Consider the following 18,356-nt stretch of genomic DNA (forward strand, 5'->3'; position numbering starts at 1 on the left):
CCGGGTTCGATCCCAGGTACCTCCTAAAAACAAAAACAAAACAAGGAAACAAATAAAAAAACCAACTCAGGGGAGCCAGTGTAGCTCAGTGGCTGAGCACCATCTTCCCACATATGAGGTTTGGTGTTCAATCTCTGGTCTTGGTACTTAAAAAAAAAAAAAAAGTCATAAAATAGAAGACTTATTTCCAATCATATTAATAATTATATTAAATGAAATTGATATAAACACTTTTCAGCTGCAATAAACTAGCAAGATCCAACTATATGCTGTCTATAGGAAACCCATTTTAAATATGGAGGCATAGGTTAAAGGTAAAAGGATGGTTTTATTACATCCCAAGTACTAAAAAAAACAAAAACAAAAACCACATGTGTGACCAGAGTCATCCTTTTTCCTCTCTTAGTAAGTCTCGGCCCAGTCCCTATTTGTTTTCCCAGTTTCTCTTTGTTTCAGTCCTCAAATACTGTGCATTTTTATTTTCAACGCATGAAGGGTGTTTGTTATCTTTCCCTATTCATCTACTTTATATTTTCTAATTTCCTGAGGGAATTTTGTAATTTTCATATTTTAATTCTGAAACATAAAAGAGAAATAAAAAAACTGCTTCTGTATCTGAAAAAAAAAGGTAAAATGATGGGAAAAGATATACCATGAAAACATATATCCACACAAAGGCATAAGGGAATACTCATAAATGCTCTATTTATAGTAGCAGAAGCTGGAAACAGGTGAATTGTGTTGTATCTGTATATTGGAATACTACTCAACAATAAAAATGAATGAACTACTCTACAAGCAACAGTATGAATGAATCTTAAATCACTATGCTGAGAGAAAGAAGCCAGGCACAAAAAGAGTATGTACTGTATGATTCCATTAATATAAAACTCTAGAAAAATCAAATATAATCTGTAGTTGACCAATATCAGAACAATGGTTGTCTGTGACTATGGATAGAGAGAGATTAACTTGGGTGGGGCACAGGAGAATTTGGGGAATGTCCTTTTCCTTTTTTTAATTTTTAAAAGCAATTTTATTGAAACAAACTCATAAACCATACAATCCATCTAAAGTATGCAATCATTGACATTCAGTATAATCACAGAGTTGTGCATTCATTACTTCAATATTAGAGCATTTCATTACTCCACAGGAAAAAAAAAAAAGAAGCAAAAACCCTACCCCTTAGTAGTCACCTTTCAATCTCTCTGTTCTTTTCCTGCCATACATAACTACTAATCTATTTCATCCCTATAGATTTTTGTATTTATATTTTGTATAGACAAAGTCTAACAATATGTAGTACTTTTTGTCTAGTTTCTTTCACTTAGCATACTTAAGTTTTTTACCACTGATGGAGGGTTATTAATATATTACTATACACTGCTGCCCATAGTTTGCTTTGGTTGTATTTTTCCCCAAATATTACCCTGATATTACCATCATGTAACATTAATGTACATTTGTTCTGTTTCAGGTATATACATTCTTATATGTACACTAATAACCATGCTCATTTTTCACAAGAGAGTTTGCTACATTATATAGTTCTGTTTCAGTTTTTTGCTTTTCTTCTAGTGATATATACAACCTTATACTTTCCCTTTCAACTTCTATCATTCCCATATATTAGTGCTAATTACAAACCCTGTGATATGCTTTCACCATTTCTATTCATTTGCAAATAACCTTTTTTACCAATTCTGCATAGATTAAATGTCAGCTTTCCATTTTCTAACCTCATTCTAGTTTCTGGTGCTTTATATTTTAGATATTAATTCCATGAGTTCATAATAGAGAAAGCATACATATTTGTCTTTTTCTTCCTGGCTTGCTTCACTCAACATAATTTCCTCAGGGTTCATCCATGGTATCATAGGCTTCATGACTTGATTTCTTCCTATAGCTAAATAATATTCCATTGTATGTATATCACAATTTGTTTATCCATTCTTCAGTTGATGGACACTTGGGTTGTTTCTGTCTTTTGGCAGTCATGAATAACACCACTGTGAATATCTGTGTGCAGATGTCTATCTGTGTCACTGCTCTCAGTTCTGTGATTAAGAACAGATATGTGTCACTGTTACAGGGTGGTGAGAATGTGGAGAAGCATGGGAAAATATAATTAATGTAACAGCAATACTGTAATATTCTTGCATGAATGTCAAAGATATACTGTTAACAATAGGGGAGTATGGAAAACTGTGCCAAATGTATGCTATAGACCATAGTTAGTGGTATATCTCATAATCAAACAAATGTCCACAATGGTATGGTGCTTTGGTGAAGGGGCATTGTATGGGTATTCTACACATGTGCATAATTGTTTTCTTTTTAACTTCACACTTCAGTAATAAAAATATATTAAAAAATAAATTGAAATGAAAAATCAGTTGACTGTAGAGGTGAGGGTGTATTTCTGAACTCTCAGTTCGATTCCTATGATCCTTTGTTCAAGGTGTCTGTCGTTATACCAATATCATGTTGTTTTGACCACTGTAGCTTTGTAACACATTTCAAGGTCAGGAAGTATGAGTGTTCGACTTTTCATTTTTAGGATATTTATGGTTATTTGGGACCCCTTTCCTTTCCAGAAAGTTTGGTGATTGATGTTTCTATTTCAGTAAAGTAGGCTGTTGGAATTTTAATTGGTATTGCATTGAATCTGTAAATCAATTTGTGTAGAATTAGCATCTTCATGATATTTAATCTTCCAATCCATGAATATGGAATGTCCTTCCATTGGTTTAGGTCTTCTCTGATTTCTTTTTTGCAGTGTTTTGTGGTTTTCCAAACAGATGTCATTTACTTCTCTGGTTAAATTAATTCCCTGCTGTTTGAGTCTTTTTGTTGCTATTGTAAATGGAATTTTTTAAATTCCCTCCTCAGATTGTTCATTACTAATATACAGTAACAATACTGATTTTTGGGTGTTGATTTTACATCCTGCCACTTTGCTAACTCATTTACTAGCTCTAGTAGCTTTATGGTAGATATTTTGGAATTTGCTAAATATTAGATCATGTCACCTGTGAATAATGAGAGTTTTACTTCCTCTTTTCCATTTTCCTGCCTAATTCCTCTAGCCAGAACTTCTAATAGAATATTGAATAACAGAGGTAACAGTGCACATCCTTCTCTTGTTCCCAATCTTAGAGGGAAAACTTTCAACCTTTTGCTGTTGAATATGATGTTGGCTATGGGTTTTTCATATATGTCCTTTATCATGTTGAGAAACTTTCCTTCTGTTCCTATCTTTCATGGTGTTTTTATCAGTAAAGGATGTTGTATTTTGTCAAAACTTCTGTATCAGTCTACATGATCATGTGGTTTTTTTTTCCCCTTCAGTTTATGTGTATTATGTTTATTGATTTTCTTGTGTTGAACCACCCTTGCATACCGGGAATAAAACCCACTTGGTGGTGTATAATTATTTTAATATTCTGTTGGATTCAACTGGCAAGTATTTTACTGAGATTTTTGCATCTGCATTCATTAGAGTGATTAGTCTATAAATTTTTTATTTTATTTTTGGTAGTATCTTTATCTGGCTTTGGTATTAGGGTGATGTTGGCTCCATAAAATGTGTTTGCTAATTTTCCATCCTCTTCAATTTTTTGGAAGAGTTTAAACAGGATTGTTATTAATTCTTCTTGAAACGTTTTGGTAGAATTCACCTGTGAAGCCATCTGGTCCTGGACTTTTCTTTGTTGAAAGATTTTTTATGACAGATTCAATGTCTGTGGTTGTGATGGGTTTGAGTTCTTATGTTTTTTTGTATAGTCAATGCCAGTTGTTAGTGCATTTCTAAGAATTTGTCCATTTTATCTACATTGTTTAATTTGATGGCATACAGTTTCTCATCATGTCCTCTTACAATCCTTTTTATTTCTGAAGGGTCTAGTCATAATATCCCTCCTTTCATTCTTGATTTTATTTATTTGCATTTTCTCTTTTTTTTTTTCTTTGTTAGTCTAGCTAACTAAGGGTTTGTCAATTTTATTGATCTTCTTAAAGAACCAACTTTTGGTTTTATTGATTTTCTCTAATTTTTTTTTGTTCTCAATTTAATTAATTTCTGCTCTAATCTTTGTTATTTATTTCCTTCTGCTTAATTTGGGATTGGTTTGCTGTTCTTTTTCTAGTTTCTCCACATTTTCAGTAAGGTCTTTGAATTTCGCTCTTTCTTCTTTTTTAATATAGGCTATAAATCTCCCTCTCAGTCCTGCTTTCACTGTATCCCATAAGTTTTGGTAAATTGTCTTCTCATCTTTATTTGTATCAAGATATTTAGTAATTTTTCTTACAATTTCTTTTTTGACCCACTGATTTTTAGGAGTGTGCTGTTTAGCCTCCATATATTTGCACATTCCCCCTTTCTCCCCTCTCACTGATTTCCGGCTTCATTCCATTATGATAAAAGAAGGTGCTTTTTATAATTTCAGTCTTTTTATATTTATTGAGACTTGTTTTATGACTCAACATGTGGTTTGTCCTGTAGAAAGTTCCATGGGCACTTAAGAAGAATGTATAACCTGATGATTTGGGGTGTAGTGTTCTGTATGTCTGTTAGGTCTAGTTCATTTATCATAGTCTCCAAGTTCTCCATTTCCTTATTGATTCTATCTAGTTGTTCTATCTACTGACATGAGTGGCATGTTGAAGTCTCCAGCTACTATTGTAAAGCTGTCTATTTCTCCTTTCAGTTTTGGCAGAATCTGCCTCATGTATTTTGGGGTACCGTGGTTAGGTGCATATATATTCATGACTGTTAGTCCTTACTGGTGGATCGTCCCATTTATACTATATATTGGCCTTCTGCATATCTTGTAAGTTTTTTTGCATTTAAAATCTGTTGTGTCCAACACCACTATAGCTACCCCTGCTTTGGTTACTGTTAGCATGAAATCTGTTTTTCCAACCTTTCAGTTTCAGCCTATTTGTATCCTTGGGTCTAAAGTGAATCTCTTGCAGACAGCATATGGGTGGCTCATGTTTTTGTTTGTTTTTCATCCTGTGACTTTTGATTGTTGAGTTTAATCCAGTAACCTTCAATTTTATTACTCTAAGCTGTTAACTTCAATCATTATATCCTTTAACTTTCTTATGTCATTTCTTGTTTTCATCTGTCTTTTTTACACTTTTGGTTACTCTTTTTGGTAATTTTCACTTCTATACTCCTCTTCAAGCCTCTCTCGCCTGTCTTTTCCTTTCAGGCTGCAGAATTCCCTTTAGGGTTTCTTGGAGAGCTTGATTCTTGTTTATGAATTCTCAGTTCCTGTTTATCTGTGAGTAAGCTCATCTTCATATTTGAAGGATAAATTTCCTGAATAAAAAATTCTTGACTGGCAGGTTTTTCTTGTTTATATCATACCACTGTCTTCTCACCTCCACAGTTTCTCAAGAGAAATCTATAGTAAGTCTTACTGAACATCTCTTGTACAGGATGTTTCACTTCTCCCCTTACTGCTTTCCAAATTTTCTCTTTCTTTAGCATTTGATATTCTGAATACTGTGTGTCTTAGAGTAGGTCTATTTGGATTTATTCTGGTTGGATTACACTGTGATTCTTGGGTATATATATTCATATCTTCAATGAGAGTTGGGAAAATTTCAGCCATTATTTCCTCTATACTCTTGCTGTCCTTTTTCTCTTCTCTTCTTCTGGAACTCCCATGACATGTATATTGTTGGGCTTTGTCCTATCACTCAACTCCCTGTTCCTCTGCTCAATTTTTTTTTTCCATTCTGTTTGTTTTTTTCCCCATGTCTATTTTCTCCATTGCTGATTCTTTTTACTATGATTTCAAATCTGCTGTTGTATGCTTCTATTGTATTTTTATTTTCACCTACTGTGTCTTTCATTCCCAGAAACTCTTGTTGTTTTTCTGTTCAAGCTTTCAAATTCTTCTTTGTGTTTTCCCAGGGTCTTCTTAATTTATTTTATCCCTTTAATCATGTTGGCCTTCAACTTGTTGATTTTATTTAGATTTGTAGAAACATCATTTATTACTTGTTTCAAATCCTACGTCTCTTCTGGAGCTCTGATTTGTTCCTTTGCCTGAGCCATATCTTCCTTTTTCTTAGTATGGCTTATAATTTTTTGCTGATGTCTAGACATCTGATTATGATGGTGAATTCACTCTGATGGTCTGTTTCTCTTGCTTGCCTTGGGATTTGTGTTGCATGGGTGTGTATTACACTGTAACACTGTGTAACAGTATTTTTTGATTATTGGTTCAACTTGTTCTAGGTATTTAGGAACACCCCTATTTAACTACTCAAATTAGTCCCATGGACCCAGCAATGGGGTGCAGTTTCCAGGGGCCTTGGGGAGGAGAGCAATAAAGGTAGTAAAAACGCTCTTTTATTTATTTTCTTTCTTTCTTTGAATGCACTTTCCTATTCTGCCAGCGAATATTGTTCTTCTGCCAACCTTTTGTTAAAACCCTAAGAGCAATGTGTTCCCTGGAACCCTGCGGGGGCGGGCTGTGTAGAATTGATGTCCCAGAGAAATCCCCCTCATGTCAGACTATTCAGAGCCAAGCCTTGCTAATCAAACTTGCTCAGAATCTCCTCTTCTCCCTCAACAGCCACACCCTTCCTTTTCCCAGGGAGGAATTAAATTTTGACTCAGCAACCAGTCCAGGTAAGTAGTGGGGGTGTTTGAGAAGGCAGGCTCTCTTTAGTTCCCTGCTTGTCCCAGAGAAAACATATGTTGTGACTCCACCAAGCCTGGAAGAGGGCCACTCATGGGACACCACAGACCAAGTTCACTGGCAAAAAGTTGGACTGGCCACAGGTTGAATCTTTCCCTTTCCCCTTTTGGGGAGTCTGTAGCTCCCAGCCAGGGGCTAAAGGACCCACTGCTGTCTGCTTCAAGAGTGGGGGGATGGGCACCTGCAGCTGTCCTTTACTCATGGATCTTTCCCACTGAGTTTCCTTTTCTTTGTCCCTCTCTCTTATGGGTGGTACCCAGCTTTCCCCTGGTATCCTAGGCCCTCGAAAAGTTTTCCAGACAGTTTCTGCTGTCCTCTAGCTATTTTTCTAGAAGAAATATGAATCCAGTGCCTCTCTAATCCTCCATCTTCCCAAAAGTCCATGTCCTTTATTTTAATTGTGTCAAAACTCATCAAAATGTCCATTTAAAATAAAGGTGTATTTTGTTTATAAACTCTGTCTCAAAGGTTTTTTTTTTTAATGCAAATCATACAATAAATTTAGCATGAAGTTTTTATATATACACTATAGGCCTTTTAAATTGCTAGAATAAGGATATGAGATATAAATGACTACAACTAGGGAAATTTTCATGCATTTAGAATCTCCAAAATATCATTCTATACAAATTTCCTTTAAACTCTTCAATTTTGGGTAGAATATGAATCCTTAGAATATAATAAAATATACCTATTCATTCTTAATAAAAGCTAATAAAAAACATTAACACATATCAGTTTACTAAGTGTTTTAAAATGGTTTATTTTATTTATTGCTCACAACAACCCTATGAGTTGGGGTTTAAAGTCATTTCACAGGTGAAAAAGTAAGGCTTAGAGAAGTTATAGAAGTTGCCCAACGTTACAGAACCAGGATTCAAGCTCAGACTTGATTCAGAAGCCTACTTTCTTTCCTCAGTGCTAATATACCATATTTAAATGTTTGGTTACGTATCTTTAAAATTCTAGGTTAAAATTTTTATTTTTTAAAAATTCATTTGCAAATTATACTCAAAAAAGGTTATCCCGGCACTTGTTTTAGTGACTAAGACTGTAAATCAAGACTGAGGGAAAAAATAAGGAAATAAGGCAATCTATGGCAAACTGAAAGTCCTAATTGATGTAATTGTTGTAGATGATCCATTCAATTGAACAACGTATAATAATGTTTCCCTTAATAAATTTTTGTTAAAAAATCCCAAATAGTTGATCTTTGGCTTCTAGCTAATAAACTCAGGAAGATGTTCAAGAGAAGAAGAAGGGAGTTGTTTTGGGTAGAATCATAGTATGTCTATATTATATAAAAGAATGCTTACGTATCAAGCACCTTGGATATAATATTGCCCTATAAATATTGTCCTTGAGAAAGAGTCTCACTTACTAGTCTACTTTAGGAAGATTTATTACCCAGGGTTTCTTCCAAGAGCCACCTCCTAAAGGCTATGGAGTCTGGCCCAGCAATCTCTGGCTATTTTAATATAATCTTACTAAATGGAGCCAGGACAATTATTTAATTATCTAATATCTAATATCTAATAATCTAATTATCATGTATCTGTGGGTCTTTTTCCTTCAGATGTAACAGTGGTTTATCAAAACGGGTTACCTGTGATATCTGTGAGGTTACCATCCCGGCGCGAACGCTGCCAGTTCACTCTCAAGCCTATTTCAGACTCTGTTGGTGTGTTTTTACGACAACTGCAAGAAGAAGATCGAGGAATCGACAGAGTTGCAATCTATTCACCAGGTATAGTCACCTTCATTATTAATCCCCACCTACCCCTTCTCACCTCCCCCCCAACCCCACACACACATATATACACCCTTCTGCAAAAGAATCCTATATTCTTAACTTTAGAAAACTTTTTTTTTTTTGCTTAGCAAATGCTAGGAAAGAAAGTAATTTCTCTCCCAGTGATGTTCAGAATATAATTATTCAGTCTTAACAAATGTGTGTACACAGCAAGTCTCATTCAAAAGCAACTTGCATATAATGCCGTGGGCAAGGATGAACAATCAGTCACATTTTATATTATTGAGACCTTTTATCATTAGCTGTAGGTGTAGAATATATTTTTCTAGTAATTGAGCCTCCATCTCTGGAGATATGAATTATTATGACTCTTTTTATATCTTTTTATGTCTTTGACATAGAAGTTTACCAAAATTAATGATTTGAAAAGAATATAAAATAAGGCACTAAAAATTCTTATTCAACATGACATCCATTTCTTTTATTTAGTTTTTTAAGCTTCCTAAATCTTTTCACATCTTTTACTTTGAAAAATTTCAAACCCACAGAAAACTTGAATAATAGCACAATAAATACCCTTTACCTGGAATTCATCTATTGTTAACAGTTTACAACATTTCTGTACTTTAAGTTTTTATTTTAAATATAGTTAACTCTCAGCTCATCTAGTGATATAATTAGACCAGCTTAGTGTACTTTACTGACTTTAACATCAGTCCCTACAGAATTATTGGCAACTAATCAGTGACTATATTGAAAAGTACCATATATTAGAAAATGATGTTTTTCTACCAACCACCTTCTATAACAAAGGTACAAAGTCCGTGCAGCTCTCCCATTGACCCTAAATTCCCACCTGCTCCTATAGCTATATAAGTAGTAAATATTTCACTTGTTCATAACATGAACATGAGCATAGAAAGCATGTTATTAAACCTTCAGACTTGAAGCCATAAAAACAGCCTCAGAAAATCTGAACTTTGTTTAGCATAGAACTGGGAGATGAAGCAAAAGGTTATCTGAAATTTAAAATGCGAATGTTTATGTTTGAAGTTTATTTTGAGGATTGCTTTTTCCTGAACATTCTTAAATAATTATGGGCATGTGACAAGTTTCATTTAAATTTTTCACAGATGGTGTTCGAGTTGCTGCCTCAACAGGGATTGATCTCCTCCTCCTTGACGACTTTAAACTGGTCATTAATGACTTAACATATCATGTGCGACCACCAAAGAGAGGTAAAAAGTAGCACTGAAAGGGTGGCATTTTGAAAAGATCTCAGTTTTTCTCTGAATAATCTTGACAAAGAGACAGTATTCAAAGAGCACTGAAAGTTTTACATACAAATAGACAATATTTCAGTTGAATTGCTCACTCAGTACTTGGCTACAACTTTGACCAGAACATCAAATATGATTTTCCCTTTTAAAATTTTCTATCCTAACTTTCTTATTCAATCTGGGAATAGCACTGTTTACAAAACTCCAGTATCAGAAACCCTCAACTCTGTCCTTTGCCATGCCTAATGACGTGGCCCAGTCAAAGCCCTAATCATAATTTAATCACGCCCAGGTAGAAACCAGATTACAAACATAATCTAGTATCTATTTTTGGAATTCATAACCATATCAAACTGCTACAACCTCGTTGTATTTTTTTTTTAAGATTTATTTTATTTATCCCCTGCCTCATTTCCAGTCACTGTCTGCTTTCTGTATCTATTTGCTGTGTGGTCTCTGTATCTGCTCATCTTCTCTTTAGGAGACACATGGCAACCAAACCTGGGACCTCCCACGTGGAAGAGAGGCGCTTAGTCACCCGAGCCACCTCAGCTCCCTGGGTTGTTGTATCTCTTATTGTCTTTCCTCTTTGTGTCTCTTTTGTTGCATCACCTTGTTGCATCAGCTCACCATGCCTGCCTGCCACACCAGCTCACCTTCTCCAGGAGGCTCCAGGAACCGAACCCAAGACCTCCCATGTGGTAGGCGGAAGCCCAATCACTTGAGCCACATCCACTTCCCCCTCATTGTATTTTAAGTAAAGTATACTCATCACCCAGGAGTGCTATTGTTAAGCCATTAGCAGACTCTCCTTCCCTCTGTCTATAACTTCATCTGCCCATGTGTGGACAGATTTTTTTTAAGGTCAAATGCTTGGAGTTGTTATTTTCTTTCACTGTGACAAAGCCTTGGAATCTTACTCTTCTTGTCAAGAAGATCTGACAAAATAAAGCCTAGTCCCTTGAGTGTACCAGATCTCCACTGACCAGAAAGATAACAACTGTAGGTTCAACTATGTCTAGAATTGCACAGCTCTAAGATTTCCTGTGATTTATCATTTTGTATTCTTTTCCTAGCTGTTAGAAAGTATTGTGATTGCACATTAATTTTTTAATTTGTTTTGAAAAGATAATACATTCACACAGTTCAGAACTCCAAAAATCTAAAAGAATGTAATGGGGAAAACTTTTCTTCTCATACCCATTCCCCAACCATCCTTTTCTCCACTGTACCTGCAAGCACTGTTTTTGTTTTTCCCATTTTCTTACCAGGTATAGTCTATGTACTCATAAGTAAATATGAATGTATATTCTTTCTCCCCTTTTTTATGCAAATAGTAGCATACGATATACACTGTTTGTATGAATCAGGGTTCAATTAGGGAAATAGATGCACATGAATATTATGGATTAAGGGATTTATTATAGGAATAAAACTTTACTTATGTGGGTGATGCTGAAGAAGTAAGAATCCAAAAGAGTGTACTTGGAGGATCCAAAAAGAGTCACTAACCAGCTCTTTAAAGCAGTGGCCCAAGTGCGCAAATCAGAGCTTGCCAGGGAACTTGGTTGCCTAGCAGAGGAGAGCAAGGACAGGCTGGAATCTACATCTGTCTCTCATTGCCTCTAACCACAGGACCTTCAGCACATGACAACTTCACCTTCACTTCTACCTTCCAAATATCACTTGAATTTCTCTTTTGTCAACTTAACTCTGAACCACATAGGAAGGTGTTCCTTACCTCCTTTCTTATTTCCTTCCTTCCTTTCTTTGTTATATTCCTAAGCAAATATGGTATAATCATGGTATTAAAAGTTGAAATGGAAAAAGAAACTCCCTCCTGGCTCTGTAACTTTGTGAATATCATTGCTAAACCTCATTAAGGGAAGAAATCATCTCTTATTTGACTTCCCCCCCTCTGTAATGACTAGATGAATACCTAGTACATAAACGTTTGTTAATTCTTATCTCTCCGGGATTCAGATTCCTCATATAAATAATGGGTACCAAACTTACTTAAGGCTGTTATTATGAGGATAACGTGAGATAATAGATGTGAAAGGGTTTTGTTAGATATATCTTTTATGCCTACTTAAGGAATTGTCCTGTTGAAACAGGACTGAGCTTGCAGGAGAAATATTAATGTAGGTATCCAGGCCAGAGGTCAGGAGATAGACATTCTACCCCTTTACTCTGACATTCTGGACAAGTAACTTTAGCCTTCTTTCTTAACTTCCTCTTCTGGTAACTTTGAAAACTTAACTTTAATGCGGTATGCATAAGTGTGTAAGCTGTATGCAAATGTGGAAACTGTAACTTTAGAAAAAAGAAGACCCTGTTGACATAGATCATTTTTTGAACTCAAAGTGTTCTTGCTTTTATCTGTTCCAATTAATTCAGCACACATTTATTGAAGCATACAAGATATTGTGTTAGACGCTAATATCCCATTTTACTGTATCAGCTCTTCTCTAACCCAGTTTGCTGCTCCTATTTAAATTCAGTTTCTGTTATAACTGCACTAAAGGACGTCCTTGAAGAATATTGAAAATATATGACTAATTCTGACCATGAATTATTTTTATTCAGAAGAGGACTGAGTTTATGCTGGTACCTAACAAAATGTCATGCATAAGACTAGTAAAATTCTAAAACAAAAGCTTTACTTCTGGTCCTTTTTTTTTTTAATTCTTTGGCAGCTGAAATCAGCTGAGTTTTATTAGATTGTTATTAGATTCTCCAAACATAATTTTTAGATTTGTTGAAATGCATGGAACTAACAGAAGAAGATATTGAATAAGATTAAAGTTTTTACCCTTTCAGTTGTTGTTATAACATCATGCCTTGTAGAGCATGATATTGAAGCCTATCCCAGCTATCTGTGCCTTTCCCCAACAGGAATAAATGGAAGTTGGTATGCCAAGGGCAAGATGTGAAGCATTTGATAGCTAGGGGTTAAGATTATTAGGATGATGCTCATTTTATTCATATCTTTGTATTTGCAAATTTGAATACTATTTTTCTTTTCCTTAGGACTTTACTGAGGGAAAAATCACCATTTAAAATGGCAGGACCACATCTAAATTATAGCTCAGCATTTTAATAAGCATAATAATCAGATTAATTCAAAACCTCTCTATTGGTTTCCAAGATATTGCTTTAATTTATTTATCTTTATCTAATGAAGATTATTATTTATATTATTTTGCATAATGTTAGCATAACTGTAGCTTCATTTGTAGCAGTTAGGTTTCTAAGAATATAATAGAGGATATTGGTTTCATTTTTTTTAGTTGCCCAAAAATGAATTTACTCTCTAAAATTTGTAGTTACCACTTTTAAAAAAAACAACTATCACTTACAAATGCAATAGTATGTCACTATTGCAGGGTGGTGGGAATGTGGAGAAGCATGGGAAAAATACAATTAATATAACCTATGGATTATAGTTAATAGCAATACTATAATATTCTTGCATAAATGCCAAAGATTTACAGTGTTAATTATAAGAAGGTATGGGAAAAATAGGCCAGATATACACTATGGACCGTAGTTAGTGGTAATAGTCTGATCATGATATCTCATAATCTGTAACAAATGTTCCACATCAGTGTGGTGTTTTGGTGAAGGGTTGTTGTATGGGAATTTTACACATGTGCATGATTGTTTTGTAAGCTCATAACTTCTATAATAAAAATATATATTTTTAAAAAGAACTATCACTGTCCTCCAATTTATCACAATGGCTTACAAGATGGGAGTCCCTAGACTGTTTGAATCTTCTTTTTTCTTACTGTCTAATAGCCTCAGAAATAGCAAGTCTTGATTTTAGGCATAAGGGATTTTTTTTAATGTACTTATTTTCTTTCAGACCTCTTAAGCCATGAAAATGCAGCAACACTGAACGATGTAAAGACGCTGGTCCAGCAGCTGTACACCACGCTGTGCATTGAGCAACACCAGTTAAATAAGGAAAGGGAGCTTATTGAACGATTAGAGGATCTCAAAGAGCAACTGGCTCCCTTGGAAAAGGTGAGAATTTGTATCTCAGACTTTTTTCTACCTGTATTTTTTCCAGATTATAATATGCTTCCTTTTGTGCCTCCAAGTTTTATGTAATGAGTTATGTTAAACTCCATTCTTTTATGGGACTGAACCATGAAAAAGTTCTAGTCAAAACTGAGAAAGGATTTAAAAAGGAATAGTTTGAAGCCTTAATAATTGACTTAAAGCTTTGATGACTAAGTGTACTGCCCCTAGCCAGATTTATCACATTTAAGACAGAGAATGACATAATTGCTGATCAAGAAAGGTTCTGAGTAGAGTGGATAATGATTTTAGCTAAGTTAATGATGACTATTGTGAGATATGATGCAGTTATTTAAAATGATTACAAATGATTTAAAATGATTTACAAATCTAGTATACTTTGGAATTTCATGATATAATGTGAAAAGTAGATTATAAAACAGTGTACATACTATGATCCAATTTTAATGTTTTATGCATATGTCTATGCACCTTTATATATATGCACACACAAAAAATAAAAGAATATATTGGAAATGCTAATAATATAATATTTAAATAATATAATAGGATTATAACTGATTTTTCTTTATACTTTTCTGAATTTTTTACAATGAATATGTCACCCTTTTTTATGATTATGCAAGTATTTCAATTTTAAGAAATAAGATTATAAGAGATTAAGGAAAGACACAAATACTCTTGTGCTTTTTATTTCTTTGAAAAACGTTTTGTTCTGATTAAGTTTAACACCAATAGAAATGTGTGATAAGTTAAATCTGAGGAATTGTGAAAGGGGATGAGATTTAGTTTGACATTTCAAAATTTAAATAACTTTTATGTACTGACTGTAACAAAATTATCATTTATTATTTACTGTGTGCCAAGAATTGTGCCAGGCATTTTATCTTGTTCTCTTACTTAACCCTCAGAACCACCTTATAATGAAGTTAATGATGATTTTGCCAGTCAGGGTCCTGAACCTGGCTCTTCTGAATACAGAGTTGGGATGTGGTTTTGCCCCCACTATCCTATTCTGCCTGTTAGTAGACCCATAGTATAAAAACTGATAATAGATGAAATCTTTGAGAGACTGTTAAAATACTTTAATTTCTCTTTTTCAAAGAAAGTAATCTTGAGGCTGTATAAAGAGTTGTTGAAACCAATATATTCACCCCCATATTTTTGCCATATTTTCTGCCATTTCTAAGGTGAAACATAAAACACAAGTGCTCTAAAAATTTTTGTTATTCTTATAAAATATTTTGTTCAGGGATAATTACAGATAGTATTTAGGAAGACAAAATATACTTATTAGAATTGGGGCTAACTTATGTCTAGGTTATGAATCCTAAGTTCTTAACTGAATTTAGAATAGTTTAAATAAGAACTTTAAATTAGTTTTATATCAAAATGCCTTATTATTGGTCATGTGTGACCCACAGGTACGAATTGAGATTAGCAAAAAAGCTGAGAAGAGGACCACTTTGGTGCTATGGGGTGGACTTGCCTACATGGCCACACAGTTTGGCATTTTGGCCCGGCTTACCTGGTGGGAATATTCCTGGGATATAATGGAACCAGTCACTTACTTCATCACTTATGGAAGTGCCATGGCAATGTATGCATATTTTGTAATGACACGTCAGGTAAGAATTCCTCTTTAAGTAACTTTATAAGATGAAGTGTTGGTAATGAAAATCATTCCCTCTTCTCCCAGTCTTTATAAGGCCAGTTCTCCTTAACTGCTCATCTTGCCTTCGTATATGTATGTACACATGTGTATTTAAGTGCATACCAAGAATGTATTAGGCATTATTCTAGGTGCTAAAGATAAAGAGATGAATATAAGACATGGCTTCTGCCCTCTTGGGGCTCATAGACTAGGAAGAGGGCCCTATAAACTGATAAGTTCTTTAAAATATTCTACAGTATGATGAATGCACAACTTGGTGATTATACCAAATGCCACTGATTGTGCACTTTAGATAAATTACATGGTTTATGAACAAAAATAATAATGAAATAATCAAGTGGACCACAATGTAGTGAGTAGCACGTGGTTTATGGGTGGGAATGTGGCTGGAAGGAGTGGTCTGAGGTTGTGAATGTCAGTTGAAAGAGGGCTGGAAAGTAATCTAGGGATGAATGGTGTGGTGAGCCCAGAGGTGGGTAAGAATAGTGGTTGATGGTACATATGCAAGACTGTCCTTCTAAGAGCTAGAGAAGATGTGCATCACTGTTATGGGTTGGTCACAGTATAGAGAAGCAGGGGAAAAATACAATTGGTGTGACTGTGGTTGGCAACAATACTGTAGTGTTCATGCATCTAAGTTGATAGAGAGGAGGTATGGAAGGAGTGTTTCGGGTGTACTCTATGGACAATGGTTGGTGGTAGTGGTCTGATATTGTCTCATGGTCTGTGGCGGATGTTCCGCCATGGTGTGGTGTGTTGGTGGAAGGGTATCGTGGGGGGGGTTTGTATATGTGCATGATTGTTTTGTAGGTTCACAACTTCTGTAATAAAAATATATTTTTAAAAAATAATAATAGCGTTGTGTTGGGGGGAAAATACACCAAATGTAAGATATGGACTATAGTTAATAGTAAGATTTTGATGATATTCTTTCATAATTTGTAACAAATGTCTCACAACAATGCAAGGTGTTGGTGGTGGTTTGATGTATGGGAGTCCTGTGTGATGTTATACGTGTTTGTTTTGTAAGTTCACAACTTTTACTATACCCGTATTGTTTATGTATATTCACATATGAATGATATGCTTCAGTAAATTGTTTTTAAAACAAATATATGTATATTTGTTTTAAAAACAATTTACATATATATATATACACTACAGTTAAGTATGGAATACAAGGGCAAAGAAGACAGTGGTTAGATACAGGATAACTTGTTCAGCAAAGTTGGCTTGACTTTTTAAGTACTGTGCTGTCTCTTTAATAGACATGGGGACAATGTTTTTTGGATGGTTTTTTTTTTTTTTGAGTTCTTGAAATGATAGAATTGATGTTAATGAATCAAATAATTAAACTTTGGGCTACTCCTAAGGATGATAAGAGTTTAGTTGGGTTTTTTGTTTGTTTTGTTTTCATAAATTTCACAGAAGAGGGATAAAAATTACCTAAACACTTTATACTCCTGGCCTATTCTTTACCAGCAGAAGCTCATTTATTAAATACTAATTTTTGTTGCCAATGCTGTTTTTTTTTTTAATCACTCCATTTTTAAAAATTTATTAGAGAAGTTGTGGGTTACAGAACAATCATACATAAAATACAGGCTTTTCATGCACCCACCAACTCCTTGCATTGGTGTAGAACTTTCAAAGTCCATGGTTTAACTTAGGGTTCATTGTTTGTGTAGTGCAGTTCCATGGATGGATTTTTTTAAGAAAATTTTATTCTGTTACCATATATACAATCTAACATTTCCCCTTTTAATTATATTTAGCTATGTATTTCAGTGTTAATAATTGCATTCACACTGTTGTAATATCATTGCCATCATCCATTACCAAAACATTTCCATCACTCTAAATAGGAGCCCTGTACGTTTTAAGCCTTAACTTCCCATTCTGCATTCCCACCCCACCCCTGGGAATTTATATTCTAGATTCTGACATGATGACTTTACTTATTCTCATTGTTTTAAATCAGTGAGATTGTACAATATTTGTCCTTTTGTATCTGGCTTATTTCACTCAACATGATGTCTTCAGGATTCATCTGTGTTTTTGCAAGTTTTTTGGAGGCCTCAGGGCTGGGGATTGAACCCAGGACCTCATATGTGGGAAGCCTGTGCTCAACCACTGAGCTACACCAGCTCCCCAGGACATCATTTCTTTTAATGGCTGAATAATATTCCATCGTGTGTATTTATCACATTTTCTTTATCTGTTCATTAGCTACTGGACACTTGGGTTGCTTCCATGTTTTGGCAATTGTGAAATGTGACTATGAATATTGGTGGGCAAATACCTGTTCAATATTTGCTTCAATTTTTTCAGTATATACCCAGTAGGGGGATTGCTGGTTCATAGGATAGTTCTAACCAACAAACTGTCTTCCACAGTGACTGCACCATTTTACATTGCCACCACCAATGAATGAGTGTTCCTATTTCTCTGTATTCTCTCCAGCACTTATTTTCTGTTTTTTAGTAGATCTATTCTAATGGGTATGAAATGGTATCACACTGTGGGTTTTTTTGTTTTGTTTTTAGATTTTTTTTTTTATTTCTCTCCCCTTCCCCACCCCACCCCCAACTTGTCTGCTCTCTGCATCCATTCACTGTGTGTTCTGTGTCCGCTTGTATTCTTGTCAGCGGCACATGGAATCTGTATCTCGTTTTGTTATGTCATCTTGCTGCGTCAGCTCTCCATGTGTGTGGCGCCATTCCTGGGCAGGCTGCACTTTTTTCACGCTGGGCAGCTCTCCTTATGGGGCGCACTCCTTTTGCATGGGACTCCCCTACGTGGGGGGCACCCCTGCGTGGCATGGCACTCCTTGTGCGCATCAACACTGCACGTGGGTCGGCTCATCACACGGG

At 35.0% G+C, this 18,356-nt stretch overlaps 1 protein-coding gene across 2 annotated transcripts in view; it reads left to right on the forward strand.

Annotated features, from left to right (window-relative positions):
* The window catches only part of MCU (mitochondrial calcium uniporter), a 245,098-nt gene that overhangs the window by 193,886 nt on the left and 32,856 nt on the right, over window positions 1-18,356 (forward strand). Inside the window, exons 1-5 of one of the 2 annotated variants that reach the window (XM_071215849.1) lie at window positions 6,451-6,655; window positions 8,302-8,472; window positions 9,612-9,716; window positions 13,630-13,790; window positions 15,233-15,436. In XM_071215849.1, the coding sequence (XP_071071950.1) occupies window positions 6,466-6,655; window positions 8,302-8,472; window positions 9,612-9,716; window positions 13,630-13,790; window positions 15,233-15,436 (831 nt within the window). In that variant the 5' untranslated portion in view covers window positions 6,451-6,465. Of the gene's footprint in view, window positions 1-6,450; window positions 6,656-8,301; window positions 8,473-9,611; window positions 9,717-13,629; window positions 13,791-15,232; window positions 15,437-18,356 lie in introns of those variants that run through there. The other variant, XM_004473835.3, reaches the window with a different exon arrangement.

Source organism: Dasypus novemcinctus, chromosome 6, assembly GCF_030445035.2.
Source record: "Dasypus novemcinctus isolate mDasNov1 chromosome 6, mDasNov1.1.hap2, whole genome shotgun sequence".
NCBI classification, from domain to species: domain Eukaryota; kingdom Metazoa; phylum Chordata; class Mammalia; order Cingulata; family Dasypodidae; genus Dasypus; species Dasypus novemcinctus.